The sequence below is a fragment of the Anomalospiza imberbis genome, chromosome 17, assembly GCF_031753505.1.
Source record: "Anomalospiza imberbis isolate Cuckoo-Finch-1a 21T00152 chromosome 17, ASM3175350v1, whole genome shotgun sequence".
Taxonomy (NCBI): domain Eukaryota; kingdom Metazoa; phylum Chordata; class Aves; order Passeriformes; family Viduidae; genus Anomalospiza; species Anomalospiza imberbis.
Genome location: NC_089697.1, coordinates 11,112,186 through 11,131,157, shown reverse-complemented (window position 1 = coordinate 11,131,157; position 18,972 = coordinate 11,112,186). Strand labels below are relative to the sequence as shown.

Sequence of the window (18,972 nt, the reverse complement as noted above, 5' to 3'; positions counted from 1 at the left end):
GAGGATTGTTTTTCATCCACCGTTGGGTGATTCACTGCTTAACTCCTTTAGCAGTCTTTGTCAAAGTTTGGGATCATCAGTCTGAAGCCCTCCAGTCCAGTCCTGCTGGTTTTACTGACACTGAGTTGTGCTGGTTTGATGTTCAGCTCTGGCTCCTCAGCTCTGGGTGAGGAGGAAAATGACTGCCAGGGGTACCCTGCTGCCAACAGGCACCACCCAGAGCCTCCCCTCTTTCCCTCTCCTTTCCCTGTGCCTGCAGCTGCTCTGCTTTTCATGGTCAGCACGACACCAAAGGCAACAGAAATCCTGCTTGATCTGGGGCTCATCTGGATGTGTGAAAAGATGGACACCTAAACCCCTGCACCCCTGAGTGCACACACCTTCTGCTCAAACACAAGATTTTCAACCTGGTTGTCTCTTCTCAACATACTTGAAGACACCCATTTATCAAGTGTCAGTCCCTTACTATCATGGAGCAGCCAAGTCATAAAGATTCCTTGAAGTTTTCAAGTTCCCTTCTAAAATTGTTTTGTCTGTCTTTCACTTTTTGTGGTAAAAAATATGTTTGAGGAGTGTTCTTGCTTTTCTGACAGTCTTCCACCTGTCCCTCCCAAGAACAGTGTGTTCACAACTGTTTTAGTCCCTGTCGCTTGTGTCAGCACTTTTATATCAGCTGAAATCCCATTTTCCTCTCATTCCCCATGATGTGACAGGGAACAGCCCCTTTGTCTCACTCCTGTTGGTCTCCAGTAGTTACAACAAATATTCAAGTCTGTTTTCTGCCCAATTTAGATCAGTAAACCTGAGCTGTTGCAGGACTACTGAACTAAACTGGGCTGCCAGCATGTCCTGGTTTTTTGGGCTGTGTTTGGTGGAATTTTCAAGGAATAGTCCTGAGCTCAGATGTCCTGCCTGGCCAGCTGTGGAGTGGCTGCTCTGTGTATTGTACTGTGCTACTTGGTGCTACCAAGATTTAGGCACCTATTTAGCATGTTCTAAAGCACAAATATAGGTGTCCTCTGAAGACTTTCACTGGGGAAATCTGGATACCCTTCAGGAATACAAGCTCTTGTAGATTAATTTAAAAATAGCAGCAAAAATGATAACAAAATATTCATACTATTTAAAATATAAAACCCTCCTAAATACTCAATTTACCTTTTTTTTTCTTTTAGAGGCTGAGGAAAAAACTTAACTGGATTACATCTGCTAAGTTAAAGCAAAGCAACAAAAAACCCTTAGAAAAAGATAAAAGGAGAAAAGTCATAATTTTTCATTTGTGCCTGATGGGGTTGTGTGTTTTGTTGGTTTTTTTTTTTTTTAACTGTTTGCAAATCTTCAGTGTAATGGTTTGAAACCCAGTCGTGTCATTTCTTTACGCCCACACACAGAGCTGCAGTAGTGCAGACACTGTAGCAGGCAAACCATATTCCCAGCATCGGCCATTAAAACTCTTCCTACACCAGCGGGGGCTGCCTGCACCCCCTGCTCTCTCTGCACACACCCCACCACCCACCCTTCACTGTTCAAATGCTTAAAAAAAAAGGAGAAGAGAAAGACACTGAAAAAAGAAAACGGGATGCTTCTTTTGTTTCAACGCTATTCCAGGGACCTGAACCTCTCCACCTGCCTGTGAATTGGCCACCTAAAGGTTAGCAAGTGTTTTGTTGTCATTTTCTATGGACAGAGAGAGAATTCAATTCTAGATGGCAAGACAGAAATGTTGAAGTTACAGGGTTTTTTCTTTTTTTTTTTTAAATTGTGATGGTTCTTTCACTTAGCAACGAGAAAGATTTTTTTCATAAAACACAAAGCATTTCAGTTCTGGCCCCACTTCAGCTTTTCAGAGAGCTTTAATCGGTATTTTTTCATCATTTAGTCCAACCTTCTAAACTTTAAAAGATGGATTAGGGTTATTATTTTTCTGTTAGAGCAACCTGTTGATTGCAGTCTGCTGGCTGGAGGTTGTTAACTCTTTCCTAACACGGGAAATGCACAGGAGCAAATTTGATGAAAGGATAAAAGAATTGAAATCATTTGAGGTTTTTAAGCACTAAAAATCCTTTTTTTCCCCCCTCATTGTCAAGCCACCAAGCTTGTTACAAAACCAACAGATATGTTAAGTATGTTTCTTTTTAGAAATAGTGATGTAAATCTAAATTAAAGACATATAATAAACTAGAAAGCATTTCTTATGTCTGGAGCTGAGAAAAGTAGCAGTGTAAGAAGTAGAAAAGGAAATATTCTTGATACCAATTGCATGAAGAGGTCAAAAAGGCCAATACAGTGTTTACTTACACATTAAAGTGTATTTTAGGTAACAATATTTTTACTGATTTAAGCCTTTGGAATGTTTTCATGTCTGGATATTTGAGAAAAGGAACATAGGAAAATATAGTAAACTGTATAATAATGATAAAACCACTTGCTGCTGTTCTGGAACAAAGGGAAGGTAAAGCAGATTCTGTTCTTCCTAAAAGATTTTAATACTGTATTCTGGCACAATATTTTCAGAAATAATTGTTTTAAAAAGCCCAACCTAACCAGCTTTGATGATATTATACATCTGTAGAAGTAAGTGTCAAAAATATTTATCCTTAGGATATGGTACAAGAATTTCCAAGTTCCCTCAGCAGGTTTTCCAGTGGCTTTGTACTTTAATAGCACACGAAGAAGGGCAAAACTTCAGAACAATGACTTGTACCAAGCAGCAAGATTTCCCAAAGTCAGATTTTGAGATGTGACCATGGAAAGACTCTAAAGGTTTCAGGAGATTATGGAATTAAACAGTTTCAGCCTGATTCTGCAGAGGACTGAGACTCCCAACTTTGTTCAGGAGGTACCGGCAGCGTGCAGGCTGCGGGTGGAACTGGCAGAGTTGTGAGATCAGACACATCCTTTAAGAACAAGGGGAAAGGTGAACTCAGTACTTCTGTTATGAGACATTTCAAGATAGGAAGTCAAACTGAGAAAAGAGCAAAGGCAGAAATAGTTTTCAACTAAAACAAGATTAACAGTCATTTCTGGGCTAACCAGGAAATGTGTCAGTTCCATTTTGCTTGTTTGAATTGAGAACTAAAAAACTCCAGACCTGGGGTACACTCACAAACATTTTGCTTCCATCGCAGAAGGAGTGTTTAAAGTACTTGCACAAAGTTTATTTCAGACCCTATGGTTCACTATGACTTTATGATGATAAGACTGAAGTAGAAGTTTTGTGTGGTCTGTCAAGGGAGTTGTGCCGGCTGTCAGTGTTGGATGAGCAAATGGAAATGATAATCCCGCTGTCTGCATCTTCCTCTGACAGTAAGATACTGTGTGCTGCTCTCAGCATCACTGCCCTCACAGGAAAAATTCATAATTAGCAATCCCGGAAGATACTTTCTTTTCATTTAACTTTGCAAAGTTCTTTCAAACGTGTAGTTGCAAGATCTTTGGAATCAATTTCCTCACCAGCACAGGAAAAATGTTTATTGCTGCTTTCACTTGCTCACACCCCTGTCAAAACTCTGTAGGTGTCTTTGAAGGATGCAGGGTTTTAAAGGTCCCACCCCAGGTGGGACCTTTTCCAGTTGGGAGCCAGAAATGTGTACCAATGGTGTGTGAGTTTAACTCCTCAAATCCTGATGGGGACATGAATTGAGAGAGGAGTGCAGCCCCAGAACTCCCTCCTGTGCAGCACCTGACAGTGGGCTCAGCTTTGTGCATAGTTTAAATCCATACTTTGCTGTCTATTGGGCCAACTGAAGTTAGCTGAGTTTCTCTGAGCAGGACAATATTTTAAACTTAAAATGAATATAAATAATCTTGCATAGAGATTGCAGCTGAGGAAGCAACACATAAATAGATTGATTAGAAAGAGACAACAAAAATCACTGAATTTCAACAGAACTAATGCAGTGTAATACTGGTGCTCTGTATTTTGTTACTTCTAGCTATTACAGCAGCCTGTTCATCCACATAAATGGGAAGAATCACAGGATTCTGTGCTGGAATCACAGGATGCTGTGAAGGACCCTGGTTCCAGAGTCACTTATTCAAGATTTAGAGATTTTAGATCAAGCTTCAAAAGGTTCTGCTAAGCCCTGAAACCTCTGTGATAGTGGCAGATATCCAGACAGCCACTTGCTTCTGTTGTAACTTGCTTTAATTAATTATTGTCTCCTTAAGCCTCTCAGGGTAAGCAGTTTGCAGTTTTAGCGTTTGGAATTTGATACTGAGTGATCTAAATAATTAATTTTAAATGCTTGTACATGTTTTCAATTTGTTACTAGGTCCAGCATACTGCTGCAATTATTAGTACTGTTTAAATTAAGTGTCCCTTTTAAGTAAATTCACCGTGACTTAATAACAGTCAGTCTCAAAGTGGAATAAAATACAATGGGCTCCAGAAATGTGATCAAACTGAAGACAAACTAATTTTGACTGGTTATGTAAAATGCCCATAATCATCTGTTTGTATGATTTGATTCATGCCTGTGTTCTATTATAAGATGTGCATCGTTTTTCCCCGTTGGTTTGTTGACTGTAGCATGCAGTAATCCTCCAGAAGATCTCACTTAGAGGTGAGAACACATTCCTTTAGGAAAGTATCTCCCAGCAGAGCTGAAACTACTTGCTGCATGTAATTCTCTCCATCTGGACAGACTGAGTCTGTAGAGCAGAAGCATGAGTCACTGTAAAGCAGTTCAGAATGTCAAGTATTTTCTAGATTCACAGATTTTAAGTGTCTGCAGTGCCATTACCAATTACTGGGAGCATTTCAGGCTATGAGAGGAACCAGGAGGATTTTAAGCAGTAATCCTGGGTCCTGTTAAGAGCTTTTCTGCCCCTTGAATAACTACGTGACATGCAAGAAATATGGGATATGGGAAGAACAAGACAGAAATATTTATCCACCACCAAAATTAGAGGCCTGCTTGATTCAGGGCTCCAGAAATAAATGGAAAGCAATCCAAACAACAGGCAAAACTCTCCAGGATCAATAAAGCTGTTTGAACTGAAAATCCACTGAGGCCTCTGGCATTAGTCTATCACCAGATTTATTAAAAGAAAGAGCTCCCACTGAAGTGGGTATTGGACAATTATAACATTACAGTTTTACCACCACCCAGCAAGGCACAGGCTGCAGGGTCTGAACTGGGCAGCTGCTCATCACAGCAGAAAATAAATAAAACTGAAAATAAAACTGTATCTTCCAAAAGATGGTGTTCCTAAGGAAACTACACAGGCCAGAGATGGCAATTTTGTAACATTACTGGGAATGCATATTCCAGTTTGGGATTCACTCAGTCTGCCAGCAGAGGAGGTTGCAGCCATCCCAGTCCCTGTTTTAAACAAGTGCTTGCATAAAGAGGAGTGGCCCCTCCCAGGACCTCTCAGTGCTGTTCACTGTGTTACCTGAGCACTCCTTAGGAACTCAATGCACAAATAAAATCTCATTTTTTAAAATTACCTTTGTAACTGCACGTGAGTGTGCCCTATCCTGTTTTCCCTGCAGCTTTCCACAAGTTTATGGAGGTTTGTTGTGCATGACCCAAACACTTCTAACAATCCTGAGGCATTTTCCCACCTGGTTCCTGCATTCTCCTGTCCCACAGGGCACCATTTGAAGAAGCTGGTGGACAGCACCCATGCTGGATGAGTTTAGCATTTCATATGTGCCAAGTGTCTTCTCTCCACCATTGTTTCTTTCCCAATATATCTGGAGAGAGCCCTTTATTGTAAAGTTAAAAGAAAATTAGATTTAGGAGAATAAATTAAAAACCCTACCATTGTATTTCAGGACAATGCAACTGAAAGCAGAGTAGAAACACCCCACATTTCACAGATTTTTTTTTGAGCTCCCTAATTAAATAGTGGTAAAGGATACAGAGAGATTGAAATGCCACTTCATTTTCTTCTGTTTCAACTCTTCCTGTTTTCTGAAGGTTGTTAATGTGACACTAATGTAAAAAAAAAAAAAAAAGAAAACCCCAACTTCCTACTTGTAATCTGTTTCAAGTCTTTGTCCTCATTTCTCTCTGCTTGCATCAAGTATTGACAGAAATTAGACATTTTTGCTGAAATGCCTGGATCAATCAGAGGTACGTGAACTAAAGTTATTTCCAGACTAAAGACTTAATTATTTCCAGACTTCCACTTCTGCTCCCTGGCATCTAAGGTAGGGATCACTAAAAGTTTTTAAAAAAGGTAAAGACTCCTGGTATAACTGGGTATATTGTGTATGTTCAGAATGTTGAAAACCTGTTTCTGTGGGGTGACAAAAATAAAGGAACTCTCTCATGCCTCCAGGTCATACCTGCAGACCAGGGTGAGGGACTGAGCAATTGAGCTCTGAGACTGCTTAGAGACTGATGCTCTGCTCAGTGCTGTGTCAAAAAATGATATGAAAGTGCAGAAAATAAGTATTTACATGTTTAGCTGTTGATTTGGTTAATAATGATGGGCACTTGACAGAGCATTGCATGTGCCATGCAGAAGACAAAAATCTTTTGATTGTGTAGTCCAAAATTATTGCATCAGTGCTGACAAAATGAAACAAGTTTTATAAAATGTTTGGAATTCAGGAAAAGGTCTATAAAAATGGAACTTACTGGATTTAAAATGAGGGTTTTTTATCAACCTCCTGTATTAAACTACTTTATACTTATAAAGTGACTAAGACAATTTCTGCTACAATGATTTTTTTTCTGAAACTGCTCCACTTTTCAGTGTTCTACAGACCTGTCTGTGTTGTGTACCTGAAGTTAGAATTTCAAACCAGGAACAAAATAATTGTATTTAATGGAATTTTAGTGACCAGTTCTGATAGCTTAAGAAATCCATTTAGAAAATTCTGAGCTGGCCAAATCCTGTATTTCGTTTTGTTTATTGGAAAATTTTTCTTATCTAATTAGGATCGAGTTCTTATGCTGGTAGTTCAATGGCACAAGTTACAAACAGCTGAGAACATGGGGTGGATGCTCAGTAACAGAGCCCGGGGCAAAACCAACAGAGGAAGTTCTGCGTTAGGCAAGGACTACACCGAATCAGCCTTGGTGCAGAATTACTTTGAGATAAGCTATTTTTGTCAACGAACAAAGAAATACAGTGGCCTTTTTTGGAATATAAATAACAGATGTGAAAAGTCTGATGGTATTTGCCCCAGTAGAATACAAGTCACAGTGGTTTCACTCAGGAAGAAAGTACTTTTTCTTGCTGTGAAAAGCAGCAAACTACCACACCTGATAGAGATGTGTTATTGCATTCTTAAAAGTACATTAAGTATCACCGTTAACTTACTTGTTGAGTTTTATTTAAAACTTTCCTTTAAATTTTCTGTCACCACTTAGGTATTTTCTTTGTAGAGCATTACAGAACACCAAAATGAGTCTCAGGCTGTGGTTGTTGGCCCCAGAAACTTAACAGCATTAAGTGAAATTACAGAACATCTGGTACCATAGGATTCCTATGAAAAACATCTGTCTGTGGTGGCCTTGAAGGGCCCATCAGCTCTGCATGGCCAGGAGGAAACCAGAGAGAGAAATAGTTTGTGCCACTGGAGCAGGCTGGTGAGGGAAATGTAAGATATGTGGAAGTGTATTTCCACACTTCTCTCTGGGGGAGGGAGGGGAGCAAAGACATAGTGCCTTGTCCTGTCTGATGTGGTACTTGTTAGATGTTCTACCCACTGGGTATTTAGGCTTCACTTTTCTTCTTTGAGTCTGTTCTCTGGAGCATATTTTTTCCCCTAAACTTTTTTTTTAAAAAATATTTTGGAAAAACTACTGCATACTTAGTTTGTATCTTTGTGTCATCCCTTATTGTATACTGTGTTTAAATTTAAAAGTGACCGTATAACTTAGGAACCATCTTAAATGGACTTGAAATGTTGATAACATCACTTTGGAAATTAGAGAATTCCACTTTTATTCTGTAGGGGTAACCACACTGCACAGTATGGGTAATAACTTATTTCTTTAATAAGCCATATTCTTTTAACATTCTTGCATCGTTATAGTCACTGCTATAATAAAAAGCCACTTAAGTGATTATTCCACATAGAAATGTCAGAAAGAAAAGTCCATGCTTGATAACTGAGCTTAATTTATAACATTCATAAGGAAGAAAAAAAAAGGCAAAATCTAACATTTTACTGAGCACAGATCAGTTGGTTTTGCACGTTGTTGTCTTGGATGGAACCAGGAAAGATTTCAAGCCACATTTTGAAGCAATTCCTTTACTGTTTCCCAGTAATGACAACCTATTAAAATGATCCAAGGAAGTTACAGAAACATCACTAGGGATTATGCAGTAAAGTAACAAATTGCAGATTTCAAATTGAGCCACTGATTATGTTATTCCAAATGGGTTTCTAATGGCTGTTTGCGCAAGAACAGCCCATTATTCATAGCAGCCAGTGCATCCAGTGAGCATAACTGAGCAAGAATCAAATGAACATTCAAACATCACCTGATTTTCACCCAAACTGTAATTACAAGGGGTTATGCCTCCAACTCTTTGAAAGAAAATTTTCACCTTGTATATTTTGATAGTTTCCTCCTTTGTTTCTAAGAAAGAAAAAAAGATATTACAAAATTTTGCTGAAATAAGAAGTAGTTTGGACCAGCACCTACCCTGCATATATCAGGATAGATTTCAAAAGTATAGGTTCACTTTTTTAAAAAGAAGATGTTTTCATTTGGCATTGAAAGCATCTAAAACCAGGCAGTGCACCATAGTATCTCCATTAATTGTACCAAATTAATTTGGTCTTTACAAAAGCCATCTTTATTTTCTCATACTATTTTCCTATGACACCATCTTTTTTACTTTGCAGATATTTGTTCAAATTTGACTTGTAAAACAGGACTTGAGTTTCATTTTGTTCACATATTTTCATTTTATACCACTTGTTGCAATGTGTTTGGCCTTAGCTCCCTTAAATTGGGGAAGCACAGATATTATGCAGGCATGTTCAATGTCCCGTGTTTGGAACTGGCTGCCCAAAGAAACTGTGCAGTTTTTATCCCCAGAGATTTTCAAAACCAGACTGGTAACACCCTGACAACCTCACCTGCCCTAGCTGCTGACTCTGCTGTGAGAAGGTTTTTGGACTAGAGAAGTCCTGAGGTCCCCTTTAACCTCAGCTGTTCTGTGTTTCTGTATTAAAAGTTATTAATATTAATGATATTTTAAAAACATGATATAAATATGTAATGGAAATATGGTTCCAGAAAATTAAAATGGCATTATTTCTAGTGTGCTTAGAGACTCCATTTGCAAATCTGAAACTCAGATTTGTTTCCAGTGCTTTGGGTACTCAGTGTAGGTTGTAAGATGGTTTTAAGTGCAGTGTTCTTTACACTGTACTGAACTGCAACTCCCAGAGGAAGAATGAAAGAGGAACCAATTTAATTGGGAAAGGAAGTGATGATTGTCTGTATAATGCCTGCATACGTGATATTCTTAGTTGCTAATTTTCCCAGCCCAGCTGGGAAAGCGTGTGTGTTATTTCTGCCTGCAGACTGGTGCCTGTTCTGTGTCCCCTCCCGGCAGGTCCGTGAGCACATGGCAGCCGGGCCCTGGCATGGAGGCCCAGACCCCGCCAGGCCTCGTGGCCGCTCCAGCAGAGCCCGGCCCGGGCCCTTCCCCGCGGGCCGCGCGGGGCTCCTTGGAGCCTGCCCGGGGTCTGGCCCTGCCCCAGCCCCTGTACCTCAAGGCCCTGACGATCCCGCTGCTCCAGCCCGTCCAGCCGGGCTGCTTCCAGCCACACGTGCCCTGGGTGGCCGGCCGGAGCTGCGTCCACCTCGACGGCAGCAACGTCCCCCTCATCCTCAACCCGCTCGTCCCCCCGGAAGGCACGGAGCAGCCCCAGCCGCTTTTCCAGAAACAGCTTGGGCAAAGTCTGACGTTGAGCGTAGTCAGCGCTTTACCAGTTTTACCGTCGCCGAGTTCTTGTGTAAAAGCATCTATTGGAAGCCCGGGAAAATCAAAAAAATCTGGGAAATACATCTGCAAACACTGTGGACGAGATTGTTTGAAGCCAAGTGTCCTTGAGAAACACATTCGCTCTCACACGGGAGAGAGGCCCTTTCCGTGCACCACTTGTGGCATTGCGTTTAAAACTCAGAGCAACTTGTATAAACACAGGAGAACTCAAACACACGTCAACAACACCAGGCTGCCCTCAGACTCTGACATCAGTGGGGGACCAGAGCAAAACGCGAGATCAGCAGAGAGCACCACCTGTCCCCAAGGCAGCAAAGTCTTGAGTAGCACCAGTGAAGACCAGGGGATACACATCCAACAGCCCAGTTCAGAGAGCAGCGCAGCAGCAGACACTAAGAAACCTCACGAGCTCTCACTGCCAGCGACAAGCTCTTCATCAACTGCTTCAGAAAATCAAGAAACAACAAATCAGTCATTGAATTCAAAGGCTGTTCATGGGGTTCCTGAAAGAGAACCTCAAAGTTTATCATCTCCAGGAGCTTTGCCAAATGGTCCGTGTCTGAGAAAGAAGATGCAGGAGCAAAGAACTCCGACTGCCAATAAGCACATTCAGCTGCAAAGGCAGCAGGCAACCTCTTCAGAGAAGCAGTGGGATTACAAACCCTTGGACTGCAGGCTGAAGAAGTGTGAGAGCACGGACTCGGGGTATCTGTCACGCTCCGACAGCACAGAGCAGCAGATGACATCATCCAGCCCCTTGCACAGTCTCTACGAGCACAGCGCGGAGCTGGAAAATGAAACTGCCCTCAGCGGCCCAAGGTGTGCCTCCAGAAGCACCGCAAAGCCAGAGGCAGCTGACAAAGCTACAGCCTCGATGCTAGAGAAAAAGAGGCTGGAAGAACACATTTCAAAGCTTATTTCTCACAACAAAAGTGTGGTGGATGACACCCAGTTAGACAACGTCAGGCCCAGAAAAACTGTCCTTTCTAAACAGGGAAGCATTGACCTGCCAATGCCTTACACCTACAAAGACTCTTTCCATTTTGATATCAGAACTTGTGATGTAAATAGGAAAAAGAATCTTTCTCTTTGTTCAGCAAAATCTACCTTTGCACCCCTGGAGAAATGCAAGCCAGTGTTTTTCCATTCAGTTCCCACCCAGTTCTCCACAACAATTGACACTGTGCCTGTTACTCGGAGCAACTCCTTGCCTGTTGTGGAGGGATCCAGGATGGTGCATGACAAGGCAGGATGCTCAAAACCACTTTCTCTTACTAAGCAGTCTGTAAACACAGGCACTGCTGGTTTGCTGCCTAGCAACGATCTCGCTGCCAATTCAGTGGATTTCCCTAACAGCCATCCCCGAGCTCTAGTCAGACAAACAGCGGTGGATGATTTGCCCCTAAGTAATGTGGCTGATCATCCTTCTCTGTCAGAGGAACTAAAAGGGACCAAAAAGCTTGGGGCTGGAGAAGTAATCAGTGCTAAAAATAAGAAACACAATCAAAGGAAGTTGAAGATGTTCTCTCAAGAAAAATGGCAAATGTATGGAGATGAAACGTTTAAGAAAATCTACCAAAAAATGAAAAGCAGTCAAAATGCCAAGAAAATGAAACAAAGAGATAATAAAATTACAGATATTACAAGCTTGACTCCTAATTCAAGGGAATCAGCCAGCAGCACTGAAATAACTGAGGAAAGAGATGGCAGGAGCTCTGCAACTGACAGTCCTTCCTCCCTTGTGACAGCAGCTTCAACCATGGGTAAATCAGGAATCTCTACTGATGATAATTGTGTTGTGCAGAATGTGTCCTCTGAGGAAACTGCAGACAGAATGTCCAACCTAATGGAGACATCACATTCCGTAACTGCTGGAGCTGTAACCAGCCAAACTTCCCCAGAGCTCAGTGGCAGTGACACGGAGAAATGCACAGCTGGCAGCAGCACACTGCTGGCTCCAAGCAGTGGTGAGCTCAGGCTTCAAAATCCTGAGTGTCAGCTGAGCAGCCACGGGAGGAATGATGACTGCTTGCCAGTACAGAGTAGCAACTGGGAGAAACCAAGCCCTGGGAAAGAATCCAGAGCATTTGAATTAGATTGTAAAAACACTTCACACAATTATGGGAACCATCACGGCACTAAGGAAAGTGGCCAGCATGGCCTGATGCCCCCTTGGGTCCCTTGCAACAACAGAGAAACTGCAGGGAAATCCCAGACTTTGCCATCAGAAAGGAAAAAGCTGAAATTCGAAGTGGAGAAGACACAAAATGTGGTTTCAGTGTCCTGCCCTAGTCCCAGTAGTGAAACCACTGCAGTTAGTGAAGCAGAGAGGGGCCATTGCTCTGGCACTCAGTGTCTTCCCACAGCTCCAGTGAAATTCTCCACTAAAGCAGAGGAGCAAAAATCAAGCACAGGAATTAATGAAGTCACTGGAGGTACTGAGAATGTGGAATATAGGAAAACAATCAAACTTCCCACACAAGCTTGTAGTTACTGTGACATTCACCTTCTTTCACATCCTGCAGATATCTCAAAAGCTTCACTGGTGGGGTTTTTAGGGTCTGGATTAAGGGAAAGTGATTCCAACTCTTTTGTCCTGCACAGTGCAACAGATGGAGATGACAAATCATGTCTTGTAAAAACAGGAGCAAAAGTGCCACTTCCCAGTGACAATGCTGTGGATGTGTCTTCTAAAAGCCATCATCTGCAATCTGATCATTTAAGTCCAGTCCCACAACAAAATGCCTTCTCTCCAAAATATATCCTTAAATTGCCACAGGACAGGAGAGCTTCAGATCTGTCACCTTTGCTTCGATCTGAACAGATGACACCTGGCACACCTGTGACAGACACCTTAACCACCCCACCCTGCTCTTCCACCTGCACGTCCCTCCATTCTCATTCCAGTGATGTGGTTTGGTCCCCTTTAAAATCTGAAGTGAGACAAAAGGCTGGCAAAGGAGAAATTCACTGGAATCTTCACACAAACTGGAAAACTCCAGGATTCTGTTCACCAGTCAGCTCAGAAACCACAAATATCTTAACCAAAGCAGAGAACACCTTTCATAACCAAAACTTCAAGCAGCAGGATATTGCAAGAGAGGATTGGAAAAACAAACAGAACAAAAATAAATTAAATTATCAAAGGCAAACAGAAGAGAAGTGGATGAGTAAAAGTACTTGCTCTGTACAGACTCCGAAGAAGAAAATCTGCTTTACTTCTGTGTATACAAGTGGCTTTTTCATATCTGCTGATATCAAAGATGAGAGGAAGGCTTTACATCACCTTTGCTCCGTAAGTGACTCTGTGATAAAGACATCAGTTTCTAGCAAAGGTGCAGAGCCAACAATCCTGGGATGGGACAGAGAGGGAAGTCCATGCGTCCTGAAGGACACCTCCCCACCACTGCAGGATCTGCAGCATTCCCAGAGCTCAAGAGACAACCCCTCTTACTTTTGCCATTCTTTTGGCACTTTCTACTGCCATACTCTCAGCACTCACTGTAAAGGATTCCCAGTGCTGCCCCACTATAACAGGACCAGCTACTCTGGCACGTTTCCAGTGCCAGGCTCCAAGAGCACCTTCCCATCCCTCAGTGCTGAGCCCCGGCTGACCTGGTGCTGTCTGAGCCGGAGCCTCCCTCTGCCCTCAGAGCAGGGTGGGAATGCAGCCTCTGCCCACCCCTCCATGCCCCCCTGGGACAAGGAGCCCAGCAGGGAATGCACCCTGTCGAAATACGACATCTCCATTTTCAAAATGAGAAATATCAGCAAGACTGTGGCATATGGCTTAACAAACACGAGCTTGAAAACGTTGGTTTCATCCTTTTCTAAAGGACACCAGATGCAGGAGGTAATATTAACAATTCTGTTTGCTTATTCAAGAGGGTGTTATTGGCTGACAGCCCACCTCCACCCTCTTATTAGGAAGATTAAATAATTATCAGAAGTGTATTTATGGACATTTACAGGCATTTGCTGATACAGAATTTACAATTTGTATTTTTAAAAGATAAGTCTATATTAATTTGATGCATCAGAAAGATATATTTCTGTGTGAATATTTAAGTTTCTTTCACTTTTCAGAATGCTGATAGTGAGAAGAGTGAATTTCTATTTCTTGATTTTTTCCCCTTTATCGGGATTTTAAAATATTTTTCTCTAATAGCATCTATATTTCATTGTTTTCATTCTAAATGAATATTTGACTCAGAGTAAGACTTAAATACAGAGTTGTGCTACTTAACTCCTATGCTGTTCAGTGGTATTTAAAAATGCACAGATTTCCAACTTCTCAGTCATGTAATTCACAGTTTTCCTGTACTTGATTTTTTCCCAATATTCTCAACAGTTAAGCTCAGACATTCCTGGTGGCTCCTTCAAAAATATTTCAGAGCAAAAGAAGAAACCAGTAGTTTGCAAAAAGGAAAAACTCTCAACAAATAAACTCAAGAGGAGCCACAAACAGAAAAGGATTAAAGTCACCCCTAAATGGTAAGGAATATGGTTTTCAGGTTTACTGTTATATATATATATATATATATATATATATATATAAATACATATGATAGATAATAGAATAGAATAATATATAGATATAATTTTGTTGTATTGAGTGTAAAAATTCCACAGAAAATAAAAAGTCATGCCCAAAATTCAACCTTGTCAAAACTGGGGGAAAAAAAAGATAAATCTCTCAGAAAGAACTATTCTTATACCACAGCAGGGCCCCAAAGGTAAACTATAAAAATATCAATATGTCATTTACTATTAGGACAGACTTTTCTAAGCAAACCAGACATATCCCACAGAAAGATGATGCTTGCTTAGTTGACTCTCTCTATGATTTAGAAATTACTCTTTTCTGTCAAAATTGTCAGCATTTACTTTTGTTTGAAGGAGACCAAAATGGTTCTGTTTTAAATCCTGTCCCAGCTCAGAGCAGTGGACAAGGCCCTTTGTCCTTGGAAGATCCATATCCTCACCTGGTATTCACCACAGAAGGCAGGAGAATAAATATCAAGTTTAACACGAACCAACAGAACCATCTGTAGTTCAAAGGATCATTTGGTTTAAATAAAAGAGCAGGAAAATTCGAGCATAAAATTATCAAGGGCACATTGTCTCAATCAGCACAGCTCCCCCCTTTCAATGGGAATTCCCATCAGTGGAACATTTACCCTCTAATCTTTCAGGAGTGTGGGGCAGCAGGATGCCTGATTAATTGCTTCAGTAAGGAACACATATTGTGTGCTCGCATCCCTCTTTATTTCATGACCAAAATCAGACAGAGTGACTCCCTTGAGGACAAATCAGTGTCAGTAACCTAATCACTGTGTCTAGATCAGCAAACAGCTCTGCAATTTTGAAGGGTCATAAGAACAGAAATAGAAGACTCAGGTCTGTGTCACCCAGCCAAGTGACTTTCTTCCAGGACTTTTTCCTGGTTTGATTTTCAGGTGCTGTTTTGTTGTTGTGGTTTTTTCCCCTGCTGGTCTCAGAATTTGTTTATATCAAATTTATTTGTATCAAATAAGTGCAGGGATTTAATTAAGTACAGTGTTCTGAAAGCTCAGGTCATGCCTATTAGTAGGTAACTGGCCCAACTGGCAACCACCAAATGTAATTTAATTTTCTAATACACCAAACACCTGAATAAGTGCATCCTTTTAGATTTACATCTTGCTCTGTGGATAGTGACAGTCTATTGATTTAGGGATGGGACTTCAGTGTCACTCATTCAGAGCAGAAAATAAAGCAGAGTTGGATTAAGAGTTGGATTACTCAGTGTGGGTTTGCTAAATAACCGAAATCCTTATGTTGTCCCTTAGTAACGATGAACAGGTAGCACTCAAGAAGTGAAAAGGAAAAAACCCAACAACCACACAGCCTCAGGTGATTCCTGTGTGGTTCAAGTCTTTGTGAAGTATATTGTTTTAAAATTCCAGATATAAGAAAAAGCGTCTGTTATTCCTTAATCCTTTTCTCTTAGAAAATCAAGGATTTACTGAATCCTACAGAGAAAAAAAGATAACAAAATAATTGTGGGTCTCTTGCCTAAAGTCCAGCTTTTGTTTTTGAGTTGACATAAACAAGCATCTCATTCCCAGGAATAAACTGCTGTTAGACTTTAATGCACCTGATGAGGTGGTGTTATTCTCCTCTGGCTGCTCCTACATCTCCCGTATTTGTTTATCCCCTCAATGCCCCTGGCACTGCAGGTACAGAGGGAGGCACATCCATGGATTTGTTCAGCTGAAAATGAACCGGCTGAGCAAGAGGCCCTGTTTTCCCAACAGAACTCTGGATGCTTTGAGGAAGGGCTGCTCATCCCAACCCCCCAGATTTAATAAGCCTAAGAAGTGCCATCCTCCTCAATCCAAGATGCAAGGTAAGTATTTGGAATATTTGTGTGAAAATTGATGTTATTCCAGTGATATGATGAGAAATGTAGCAAGCTTGAGCATGTGGGGTGCTAAAAATCAAAGTAAAAGTTTATCCAACCTCTTTTCAATAGAAAATTATCTACACCAGCAAAAAGACACATCATATTCCACCTCAGACAAACAACTTTGCAGAAGGAAAAAAGAAGCAAAGAATAACTCAGGAATATCTTCCCATACTGAAAACCTAAACCATGTTAAACAAAAAGACAAAGTGGATAAAAAAGTAGGTATTGAACCTTAATTCCTGTATTATTTTTTATTAACAGAAAAAAGAATTGTTAATTAAAACCTGCAATATATTCAGCTGTTTTAAAGTTGAAGTTGAAACTATTTTGTATCACAGATTGTGGTTGAAATGTTTAAAAATGTGTTAAAGGTATTTTTGGGGGTTAAAATAAAATGAAAACTTACTAATGTTAGAATTAGCTAAAATAACAATTAAACTTGCATCTTTTGGATGACATTGCTCTGGACTGACAACTTTACATGTAAATTTTTTCCCCCTCCTAATTCCTACAGGACATTTCTGGGCAAATCAGGGAACACCCAAGAACAAACGCCTCTGTCCAGAACATTACAGCTCCTCTGGGAATAGCTGTGACAGCTCATTCCTTTTCCTCCAGAGCTGACACATCCCTGCAGGAATTCAGCAGGGACGTGGCCATTTGCTGCTGGGTGACACAGCCCCTCGTGCTGCAGCCATCCCTTCCTGGGCAATCCCAGCCAAGCCTTCGGAGCAACCCCCTGGCAGCCTCCTGTGGCTCTTGTCCTGAATTTACAAACACAGGCACAGGTGACCAACCTGACAGCACAAACCCTGAGGCTGCTGCTCCTCTTTCCTTACATCCAGGAGCAAGCCAAGAAAACATCTTGAGGGTAGTGTCAGAGAGCCAAATATTTGGAATATCAGAGCCAGTGATCCAGGCCTCTGGAAGGGAGAAAGCTCCAAGTGAAGAAAACACACATTCATCTCCCACAGAAAGCTCAGCTCCCAGTTCCCAGCCAGGATGTTCACGTTTGTTTGGATTCCAAGCAGAGTCTGTTCCTGAGACGGTCACGAGGGCTCAGTTACCCAGCAGAGAACACTCACAGAGGGCAAACTTAGCTCAGCATCTCCTGGAGCTGCAAGGAAGTGCAGACAAGAACAGATCTCACCTGCAGCCCGGTCCCTATGGAAGGCCACATGGAACAGCTACTGCTACCTTTAAAAAGCCCCCAGTTGCTCTCAGATCCCCTGAGTTCAAGAGTTGCTCTGCAACACCCCCCAAGACATACAAAAAGAGAGGTTTAGAGATGATGAGGAAACAAACGCGGGTGGAATATGATGACACGAGCAGTGATGATGAGGACAGGCTGGTTATAGAAATATAGCAACAGGCTGCTGCCAGGGCTTGTGTGCCAGCCTGGAAATGCCAGGGATCTTTGATTCATAGTTCTGAAACACCTTAACATCAGCAAAGCCATTCCTCTGTGCCAGAGGCAACACCCTCTTTGGAAGAGCCCTTCCTTTCAAGGACTCAACCTTTTTTTAAAAAATGCTTACTTGAGGCTGGCATCGCACATTTAGATGCAAGAGGCAACCCCGTGCTCCTGACAGGTTTCCAGCATTGTTAACGTTCCTGCCAGTCTCAGAATTCCCACAAGTGCTGCCTGCCCGTGGGTGTGTTACTCCAAGCCTGCAGTGGGTTGGGTTACTTCAACAATACAGCTGCAGATTTCCTGGAAGGGTTCAGATGTGTTCCCTTCTCTGTATTCCTGTTTCTTGTAGTCACTGCCTCTGTACTGGGAGCGGCACGATGGCATTAAGGGGAAGATCTGTTCCCTAAGTATCTGTGATATTGGAAGAGCCTGGAAAAAATGCTGGTCTTTTTCCATGTTGCACAAATGTCAATGCTTCTGTGTGAGAAATGACACAAGCATGCTTTGCTTTGTGTTTTGTGCCTTTTATGCCAAGATCTCCTCAAGTATTCTTGATTTTTAGGTGGAGAATATGGGTGTTAGCTATTGGTATTTCCTTGTGGCAAGATTTCTGACAAGGATTTTCTCATTATATTTGTCACATTGTGCTCCAACTGATGTCATCTGGAATGTTTCATTTTTATTGTAATTTTAACTGCAATGATGCCATTTTATGGAGGTTAAAGAAGCTATATGGCATAGCTTGTTTTCTTTTTTTAACAAGTTTTGTGCTACAAACCCTAAAATTTTCTGGTTTCTATGTGAATAAATAATTAGATATTTCAATTTGACTAAGTGTGTTCACTTGCTTGATTAAACTGAGGAACACTTAAAACATTCCACTTCTGCATTATAGTCAAATTCTGTACTTAAATTTCTACTGTTCTTGTATTCTGACTCACACATAGGGATTAATGGATTAACCTACATGGGATATTTGGAGTTGCTTTTTAGTCATGCTCAGGTAAAAGATTAAGCAGATCATACAAAGAAATCTAGTACAAATTATCTGAAAAAAATAAATGTGCATGTGTAAAAAAATGCCCAAACAGCTCAGAGGGATAAACCATGTGCCAAGTCCTGTGCAATTCCTGTGTGTTTGGATGTCCTACAAATGTGACAAGGCTTGAGGTTG

General features: G+C 41.3%; 1 protein-coding gene across 2 annotated transcripts; it reads left to right on the top strand.

Annotated features, from left to right (window-relative positions):
- Positions 1 to 1,408: 1,408 nt before the first annotated feature.
- ZNF831 (zinc finger protein 831) lies at positions 1,409 to 18,628 on the top strand. Of its 2 annotated transcripts, none has more exons than XM_068207979.1 (6): positions 1,409 to 1,651; positions 9,541 to 13,786; positions 14,285 to 14,427; positions 16,155 to 16,324; positions 16,451 to 16,602; positions 16,899 to 18,628. In XM_068207979.1, the coding sequence occupies exons 2-6, from the start codon at positions 9,572 to 9,574 to the stop codon at positions 17,748 to 17,750; spliced, it is 5,532 nt and encodes a 1,843-aa protein (XP_068064080.1). In that variant the 5' UTR covers positions 1,409 to 1,651; positions 9,541 to 9,571; the 3' UTR covers positions 17,751 to 18,628. The 2 variants fall into 2 exon arrangements, with proteins under 2 accessions (XP_068064080.1, XP_068064082.1); XM_068207981.1 differs by lacking the exon at positions 1,409 to 1,651 and adding an exon at positions 5,969 to 6,086.
- Positions 18,629 to 18,972: the final 344 nt, after the last annotated feature.